The sequence below is a fragment of the Tuber melanosporum genome, assembly GCF_000151645.1.
Source record: "Tuber melanosporum whole genome shotgun sequence assembly, scaffold_17, strain Mel28".
In the NCBI taxonomy this organism is placed as follows: Eukaryota; Fungi; Ascomycota; class Pezizomycetes; order Pezizales; family Tuberaceae; genus Tuber; species Tuber melanosporum.
The window spans coordinates 146,485-156,784 of record NW_003298830.1 but is presented as its reverse complement, the minus strand read 5'-3'; the positions used below and the strand labels follow the sequence as shown (position 1 = coordinate 156,784).

The 10,300-nt window shown below is 44.7% G+C and overlaps 1 protein-coding gene; it reads left to right on the top strand.

The window, feature by feature from the left end:
* The first annotated feature begins 877 nt into the window (after positions 1–877).
* Positions 878–2,454, top strand: GSTUM_00004991001 (uncharacterized protein). XM_002836991.2 has 2 exons: positions 878–1,058; positions 1,112–2,454. The coding sequence occupies exons 1-2, from the start codon at positions 973–975 to the stop codon at positions 2,295–2,297; spliced, it is 1,272 nt and encodes a 423-aa protein (XP_002837037.1). The 5' UTR covers positions 878–972; the 3' UTR covers positions 2,298–2,454.
* Positions 2,455–10,300: the final 7,846 nt, after the last annotated feature.

The following is a 10,300-nucleotide window of genomic DNA, read 5'->3' as shown; positions in this document are numbered from 1 at the left end:
ATACTAGTTTTGGCCCAGAGCCGTAACTAATATGGAATCTCGGGAGCTTTCAGAGACAATAGGTAATCGAGAGTAGCTACCGGGTACGATATGATACCCCAGGAACATGGATAGCGGATGGGAGACATAAATTGGAATTGGGAATGGTCCATTAAGAAACTTGTCTGGGTGTGACATTGGATTTCTTTCCAGACAACGTGATAGTCTGATCAAATAATCCCTACGGTAGGTACTTGTACTCGTACTGTACCGGTACTGTACAGTACTCGTACATCGCCACCCACCAGTTTCGAGTACAGTACAGTACTCGTATCATAAAAATCTGCTGGAAAACTTTCCGACCCGGGGCCAGAATGCCTCTACCAGTAGCCTACTCGAGTAATGCCAATGCGAGCGCAGAATAGATTACGGGCAACTGGCTACTCTACTACCGGTAACCGACAAAGATGACAAGAGATGAGTGTCATAGGTGCTCATCGCCTGTGGCGGTGCCGCCGTTCGAAATATCAGCACCCTCCGTGGCCCCTTTCAACCTACGTGGTCCGTGCCATCCTTTCCAGAAATCGTTCCAATGCAACCACCACTTTGCAATCCTTGGTTTCGGTTCGGATCAAATTTCAGCCCTGTAGTTCCTTCCTTCTTCCGGAAGAGCTTCTCTGCCGTCTCGGTGTTTCCGCTTCTCTTCCTTTCATCTCATGGTGGTTATGGCTGAGTAAGGCACTAGTACTGTATCGCAGCAGCCTACTCGAGCACTCGAGCGCTCCTACACTGCCGCTCCCCTACCAATTTACGCAGGCGGGTTGTCGTAGGGGGAACGATATATATATTCCCCATCATGCCCGCTCGAATAGCCCTTTCTCTTTACCTTTCCTCTTCACCTCATTCAGTCGTTCAGCACTCTCCCTCATTTCAATATTAATCTTTTTTTTTATTTTTCGTTAAACTTGCTTTACGCACCCACGCTCGCTTAAGATGCATACTTCAAAGTCTCTTTCGCTCCTCGCTGTTGCGTTGATGCAGGGCCTTGCGGCCGCTGCTCCTCAGGGTGTTCATTATCAGTGAGTCTGATTGGTAGTGGATATCACGATGCAAGAAACTAATATCTTGGTAGCATGAATGGAACCATCACTGCAACTGGAACTTCTACTGGAACTAGCTCATCCAGCTCTGTCGCTTCCCCAATTGGAACTGCACCATCCCACTCCTTTTCGATCCCCGTTCCCATGGGAACTGCCCCATCCCACTTCTCCTCGGTCCCCGTTTCCTTGGGAACCGCTCCATCCCACTCCTCCTCGGTCCCCGTTCCCATGGGAACTGCTCCATCTCACTCTTTCTCGGTCTCCGTTCCCATGGGAACTGCTCCATCCCACTCCTCCTCGGTCCCCGTTTCTATGGGAACTGCTCCATCCCACTCTTCCTGGGTCTCCACTCCCATAGGAACTGCTCCATCCCACTCCTCCTCGGTCCCCGTTTCCATGGGAACTGCTCCATCCCACTCTTCCTGGGTCTCCGCTCCCATGGGAACTGCTCCATCCCACTCCTCCTCGGTCCCCGTTCCCATCGGAACTGGCACCGGCTCTTCTCGAAGCTCTGTTCCGATTACAGCCTCGTCTTCCACCATTGCTCATGGAACATCAATGGTCGATGGCTTTACCACCACCTTGTCCACCATGACCAAGACTAAGACTTTGACATGGACCGTCATGGTTCCTTGCACCACCGTTGCTGCCGGTACAACTAGCTACTACACCACCGCCTCGGTGTACACCACTTACGTGTCGGACCTGAAGACCATCACCATCACCTCCGCCTGCACAAAGTGTGCTTACGCCACTCCCACACCCGCTGGCCCAGGAGGTTCAGTAGCACCCGATACCACCATCATCAAACCCGCCGACTCGACCCCCACTAGCTCCGTCAAGATAATTCAGGAGATCAAGACCGTTGTTCCGATCGTTGTCTCAGCCGGACAAACCACCACTGCTCCCGCGGCCAGCGTTCCTTCTAACCCTACTGGCCCTGCTAAGGGTACCACCTCTGGCTTCAGCGGAAGCGGTGTCTGCCCTGCTGTCTCTACCGTTACCGTTTACAACCCTACCACCATTTACGCTACTGTCACCGTTTCCCCAGGTGTTTCCACTCCTTCTACCACCGTCGTCGGATGCTCCACTGGCAAATGCAGCACCATCACGAACGTCTACGCGAAGACCTTCACCAACTGGAATGGAACTGAGCCCACTGTTGCCTTCAAACCTACCGGAAAAGGCTTCGCCACCGGTCTGACAACTGATAAATAGGGGGGACACGCAGATTTGATTAATGTTTACTTAACTTGACGATTCGCTTTTTGGAATTTTTTGCAAATTTTTATGGTCCTATGCCCTGATCCATTCAACTTCTTGCTGGATGGCCCGAGCTTTGGGGGTCCTAGTGTTTTTAATGTTTGATTTTTTTCGGTGGGAGAAAAGTACAGTAGAGAGTGGAGGGATGGGAAAGATGTAGATGTGGTGCTGTACTGTACCGTAGTTAGTGCTAAAGTGAATTTGTTGAGCCAAGTCACATTAAAGTTCGAGATTGTACCAGTTATCTGTGATCAAATTTTACTCGAAGTCCACCACCCCATTGACCGTTTCTATCCCGCTTGGGAAATTAATAACAAGGGATATTCAACCGCCCCCCACCCATGTTTTCCGATCCACCCATTTCAACATGCCATCTCAGGTTAACCTTCGAACCAGTACCCCCACCCTCTTATTCCATCCGAAACCCCTCATTCGCATTCAGGCCCCCTACCAGGGTCCTCCTGTCCCGAGTGACTTTCTGTGACCCTGTTCACCGCGTACACACTCCCAAAAGGGTTCCTTCCCTGTCATGGGCTTTTTGATCGGGGGGAGCAGAGCGCGCATCGATCATTAGGATAAGGTTTTACCGCATCTGTTGGCTCCGCTCTTGTTTATTGTGTTTAGTCCGAACGTGTCCCGTGCTTGGATTGTGCTTTTTTCATGTTTTCCATGCAGGTACGGGTACAGCACGGTACGGTACTGTACAAGAATTGATCAACAATTTCTGCTTGGGCCCGGTGCCACCGAGGTGTGTGGTGGTCTTGATTCTGATATGTATGATACTTGTACAAGTTGGTGTGATATTCTTTGGTAAAGCGTGCCCGAGCGGGACAGGGGAATGTACGAGTAGAATTGAAGGTTGTAGGGACAGGGATGGTACAAGTGGGGTGGGAATTGTCTTGTTTATTGTCTTGGCGGACCGGGGTCGGTCGGATTTTACATTACTATGAGCCCGCTTGCTCAGACTCCATCGGAGGTGGAGGTGGGGGGCGTGCGGAGTGTGAACGAGAGGAGATGTTCTGTCCGGTTGGAAGTGATGGGGGGGTCGGTTTGCCTGTTGACTTGGGATATTGTCACTTTGGTCACTTTGTGGATCTGGGGAGGTTGAAGTGGAGCCGCGTTGCGGGGGGGGGCGGCGGTTGATCGATCGTCAGGCGGAATTGGCTTCTCACCGGTTCCACCGTTCGTTTGGGCGAATTGTGTGTACAGGTAAGTAAACTTTCGAAGCTACGAGTGCACCTATTAAGCGAGCTTCCATAGCTGTTGTCTGCGGAAGAAATCACATGAATCCGCAAAGTGGGCGCGGTAGGCCCACGTGTGATAACTGATCACTGACTGTCCTTTCACCGGTTTTCCATTCATTCAATATTAATACGAGAACATGGAATAATTTTCCATCTCATCCTAGACATAAAGTCATAATATGATACTTATGAAACTCGAGCTATGACTGTCTATACTACAGCTACTTTATAATATTTTATTAATTTGATAATTATATATGGCTTCGCTTTTCATTGTCAAATTTCAATTCACCATTAAAATCTACAACTATATTTTTACAATTTTAATTCGTATTTCTTTTATATAAGACTGCTGTTAGACTGCTGTAACAATCCTACTCCTCCGTACTTAGCTCTTCAACACGTAACGACCTTATCTCTTCTATTTTCCTGATACCTCGATAGTTCAGAGAGTTCCTATCATTGCTATCACTTCTGATAGCGAGGATAATATTGTACTCACGTTACCTCTTGTAAGCGAGACCTCATTGAACAAGTGTAAATAGCATTGATTCAACTTGTAGTATAGGAAAGAACCTGAGTGGTTGCGTGAGGAGTCTGTACTGGAGATCCTTTTTATTTTTTTTCATTTTTATAATCATCTAGTTACTTGTTTAAGGTACAAGAACATTGCATGTAGCGCTAGCTATGGTATTAAAAAAAACCCCTTCACCTCAGACCAAGAGAAAACCTGTACCCCCAAAACCATCTGGTATAGGCCCAACCACACACACTCTAAAGGCGATCAACTCAGGTGCCCGGTCAGTAGATGTTACAACTTGAATACGAAAGGATCTCGCCTAGAAGTGAAAAACCTTATACTCAAGAAGCTTTCTTACCTGAAAGACCACCCCTTCTACTAACTACTTGTAGCCAACAGAAAGAAAGCCCAACAAGCTAGTCAGAAAAGCATAAGGAAAAACTCTATCCTGTAAACCACTAAACCTATAAGGGCCACCAAAAAAAATAACTACTGTCCACCAATCGGCCAGGTTGCTTTTTATAAAGAACAACTCCAGATATGTACAGCTGATGAAGAGCCCTAAGGCGAGATACCCCCAACCAGCTGAGCCACAGTTGTAGTGCAATACCACGACCTACCAATCGAGAACAAGAGTCTAGGTACCAGGCCCAAGGTCAGCCAATGATTGACCACGGGCAGGCTGTAGGATAAAACCTCGGAACACCACGTAGGGGAGGGAGGAGGTAGTAGGATACCAGCCAAGGAGGAAAGGCAGTAGAGTGTGAGCTGACGTAAATGAAGTGGAAGATAGAGGGAGAGCCAATGGCTCCAGTGCAAACCCAACCATAGAAACTAAACTAATGTCATTTTACCCTGTCTCTCATGTAGTCCCTTATTCTCTGAGGCGTAGTGTTACTTAGTGGAAAGAATTCTGCTGGTAGTAGGGAGGCAGAAGAGCGAGGTGAGGAAGGTGACCATAGCCTGAACTGGGTGACGAGGAGGGTATAGTCAAATCTCACTATGAGACAGACTCCAAAGTTACTAGCTGAGGAGTTCACCAACAGGGATCGTGCAAGTGAGGAGAAGGAATTCCACCACTGTTAACGCCATCTAGAAATGAAGGCAAGAAGTAGATAGTGTCAAAGCTAAGTGAGCTCCCATTATGGAGAGAGGACTACTGGGTAAGCTCAGATAACTCCCCTATCAAGTAAACAAGAGACCAGCAAGGTAAAGGTAGGAGAGGATGAAGGAGTTAACTGTACCCCTAGGCAGGAACTATTGAGGTGGCAGAGGCGAGTGGGAGGGATCTAGAATAGTTGACATAGTATTGTCAAACTATGTGGGAGGAAAATAGGAGTGACAAAGCATGCTACACTAGAGGTTTCTAGATCTCACTATTTATACAGATACCTCACTCAACCCTAACCCTATATGACTCATACCTTTGCATCACCATCCCCTATGACTCACAATCATGAGTCATGTGAAATCTTCAGTTGACTCATATGAGTCAACTGTGTAATATACTTAAACCAATCATAAATCTCATAACAAGTCATATGGGCTGAAAAGTGTCACATGAGTGAAAGTCGTGACTCAGAATTATGAGTCACGCATAAAAATCATAACATTATATAACTCACAATTGTGAGTCATCGCATAACAATAAACTCCTATGACTTACAAGTGCGAGTCATGTGAAAACCTTTGTTCCATCTCCTTAATCTATCTTGTCACAATCTAGTTCATGACAGTAGCCCCGTTCTTACTCAAATCTGAATCTCTTCCAGTTCCTATCTTCTTAGCCCAAGGTTTAGGAATTCCTGTCCTATTCCTCAGACTGCCTTCCTCATCCTTGCAAGGTTTTCACACTCACTATTGTATTTGTGTCTCTTCATTTCTAGTGTGGTATTTGCAATCTTGATCATCTTTTGTTATATTCCGATTGTATTGAGGTGTACGGCAATTGTGTTTTCAGAGTTGTATAACTACTCGCGGAGGTCAGCAATCTGTCATTGTAATACATGGACATCCAGGTCTGTGGGGGTTTTGGACTTTCCACCCCCCTCCTCCTCTGGCTGCATTCTTACAGCCAGTTTTGCTTTTCTCGTTTCCTTCCCCTTCCGATAGATCTCATGCCATTCAGTGAAGGGCTTTATCATACCATCTTGCTAGGGGTATCCTCGAGTGTCGATTTTCGCCTGTTTGTGGTAGTGACATCTATCCTGATAACACTTCGTTAAGGTAGTATCCATATGATGGCAGTGAGGCCTGCATTCCTTGAGTGGTTTATGCTTAATGTAAGCGTACTTCTTTCATGGTGCTTGAGGCTAATAGTTTGCCCCTTCCTTGTCCTGGATATGTACTAGGCACCCATCCTCATAGCAGGCTGTCCATGACAGGACATTATACTCCACGGTCACTCTCCTCTTTTCTACCCGAGCATTTAGCTCAGCTTCAGTAGATCCTGAATATTTAGGACTAGTAAGCATGATAGCTCTTGGGATATCTCCCCATTCTTCATGAGGTGTAGGGGCTGTAATGTGTAGTCAATCATTACTGATGGACTTGAGCTTAACAGTTATTCAAGGTTGTACTTGGCTTTCATAAATACAGTTCATGGAATATGGTGATGGTGTGAGTGGCATTGTTAAAGTTGTATACTGAATACCAAGTTTTATTGTATTCTGATGGATAACTAGTCTACTTGGTCTAGTATTGGACATTTTTGTAGTATTGACGAGAGTCAACAATCTTGTCATATTCCTATTCTTTTATACCATCTATATCGATAGATTGTAGGGGTTGCTTGATTTGAGAGCGAAATTTGTTGTTTTCATATGGTTCGAGAAGTGAGATGTGGAATTTTGAATGGATTTTCATGCCGGGTGGGAGGTCCAATTTACAAGAACTGGGCCCCGCTTTTGCCAGGATTTTCCATGTCCCCATTTTTCTGTGGTTGAGTTTCTTTGATGGTTTCTTGGTCTTGATATGATGGGTTAGCAACCATACCATATCTCCTGATTGTAAGTTTAGATTTGGTTTTCATTTAAGATCATAGTATTCTTTCTGTCTTAACTGTGCATTAGTTATTGAAGTTACCGATATGTCTTGTAATTGTATCATGTTGGTAGATGTATGATTTTTTCTTATCAGGTTATTGATGTTCGGATATTTGGGGTGTCTTCCTGTATTGGCATAGAATGGTGACATTCCTATTGATTCTTGTTTTCCATTGTTGTATGTGAATTCTACTAGAGATAGATATTTGTACCTATTGTCTTGTTGGTAGTTGACATATACTCTTAGATACTGTTCTAATATCGCATTCTTTCGTACTGTTTGTCAATCTGTTTGAAGATAGATCGCTGTGCTCATCCTTCTCTCAATTCCGACTTCTTCTGCTACTTCTTTCCACAATGTGAATGTGAATAGCATTCCTCTGTCTGTTATGATATCTCGTGGTATTCCGCGCAATCTGACTACTTCTCTAATGAAGAGACAGATAAATTGTCATATATCCATTTCTTTGTTGCATGCGATAAAATGACTCATTTTGGTAATGCAATCAATAACCACCATGATGCAGTCAAATCCTTCTGACTTTGGTAAATCAGTGATGAAGTCCATGGCTATTAATGCCCATGGTTGTGTTGGTACTTTATTTGGTTGTAGTAATCTATAAGGTGGATGTCGTACAGCCTTTGTACATTGACACGTTGTAACGGGGGCTCCCTCAGGGAAGATGGATCCCAAGGTTGCGACTGCACTGAAATGAATTCTTCCGCAAAGTGAACAAATATAATAAATGTCAAAAGTCTCAACAGTAGAGTTTGAAGAAACAAAACGGTAAAACTTAATATTGTTAAGCCACAGCTTTTACTCAATTAAGTCCTGATCTTGAGAGGTAGTTGATTGCCAGAGTAGAGGAGAACTCGCATATACTTAAGTAGATTTCATATACTACTAGTTGCTCCCCATCACTACTCTGTATTCGTAAGCACCCAACTTCCTTGGGCTGTCTAGCTAACCTCCACGGGTCAGACCAAAAATCCCCCGTAGTGAACTAGACTACTCTTGTGGTTTGCTAACACCCACCCGATAGAAGTATTTTGGCCACTGTATCTTCAATGCAACCGCAGGAGTAAAAACTCTTCATATCGTGGACATGTCAGTAGCGAGCTGTCATGCCCGAGTAGATGCGATACCAACTATAGAACTCTCTACCCATATACACTTAGTCTTCTACAAGCATCCGCAGCCACTGAACATCTATCTGGTTCTACTCTATTCTATATCATTCTGGATGATGGCCATGTAACTCCCCTAATAGACCACTTCGGATGTTGACTACCAATAGGCACTACCTACAGTCAACCCTCCTAGAAACAGGTCTTATCGTAACCTTAGACTAGTGTCTCAGAGTCCCTAACGATTCTCTAATACAATTACACTTTCAGGGCAACGGACTTTGGTTACCTCACCTACTAGCCTTCGGTAATCTTATATACTACCTTAGACTTCAAAGTAGTATTACTCTATCAGTTCTAGTCCATTTTACACAAAACCACCTGAAGACTATTCTCTAGGTTCACCTCTACTCCTACATATATCCTGTGGACAACCTCCAGTCAGATGGACGGCGGGAATGTATACAGTGTTACAGGAGCCTCTCCATCTGAAGACATTTATTAGGCTTACAGCAACTCTCCAGGCTGTAGCCCATGACACCAGGGACTTATAGCGGGACCGGAGGGGGGTGTTAGCCACCATACCTCCAAGTTACAGCTTGTTTGGAGCCTAACTGGTTGTGCTGGAGTGATCCGCACAACCTGAGATTCAAATACCCTATGTAGTTTCGTGTGACAAACGATCTAGTAACTTCCCCTGAAGTCCTGCGTAACAAGTTACTTTCAAGGTAGGTGTCATGAAGGTGGCTTGGCGAGGAAAAGGTTTTCATGTGACACATGGTTATGAGTCACAGGTATGTTATTGTTTCATACATATGACTCATTTGAGTCATATGATTTGTTATGTATGGGATTTGTGATGCTTTCGCATATGGCTCAAATATGAGTTATGGGATGTACGCCTGATGAGTATGCCTTGCGAGTGTACCTTGCGGGTATGCCTTGCACATATGATTCGTACATGACCTTGTTATGAGATCATGGGTTTCACGCATATGACTCAGTTGAGTCATATGACTTGTTTATTGTGTTATGATTAGTTTATAGGTTTTTACACCTGACCTTGCTATGAGGTCATGGGTTTTGAGCATGTGACCACTTTGGTCACATGACTAGTTTGTTATAATTTGGTTTCGCACATGTGACCATTTTGGGTCACATAACTACTGGCGGGAAGAATACTATATAAGGAGGCCGATGCTGCTAAGGAGGATAGGTTCTTTACGCTTTGTTCTAAGTACTTTTCCTACTTATTACTTTAAAGAATCTAAAACACTTTTACGATCTTTATCTTTATTGCAACGATATCGTTACGCCAAGGAGAACTCTTCATGCAGAAGAGTTAGAGAAAGCTTACGATAGGCGTTTCTGATAGAAGACAAAGGTCTTGTACTATCGGCAACATAGGCAGAGGCCTAGTGCTATTGTATGACGAAGAAAGAAGGAGAAGTAGAGAAGTATCATTCCCCATCGCCAAGAACCAACTATCTGAGGAGGGATCATTACAGTAGGGTAACTTGGCTCCATAATAGGGTAATCCATAGTTCAAGGCAAGGTAACTTTAGTCTAAAGGTAGGGTAACTCTATCCGGACTTACCATTGAGTAATTCAAGATAACTCCTAAATTGACTACTTAGGTTATTCTACTGAGTAGGGTAACTACCGCTCCTTACTAGTACCCGTATACTTCTTAGTATGGTATAGTATGCCCAACTGAGGTACTTAACCAACAGTACCTCTAGCTGGTAGACTTTAGTCTACCACCGTTCCTACTACGATAGTCTCTTGATACTGGTGTGGGTATACATTTGGTTAACTTTAATAGTACTCCGTGAAGTCTCGTTACACACGTATCACAATTTCCTACATATTCTTTAACCGTTTTCCTTATCTTTGGCCAATAGTATTTCCAGCTTATCAGTTCAGTCGCTTTAGCCATTCCTCTGTATCCTGCCATTAGGTTGTCATAGTTTCAAGATATCCCGGATGCCACGTCGCGCATAGGGGGGTTGGTCGTGCCAT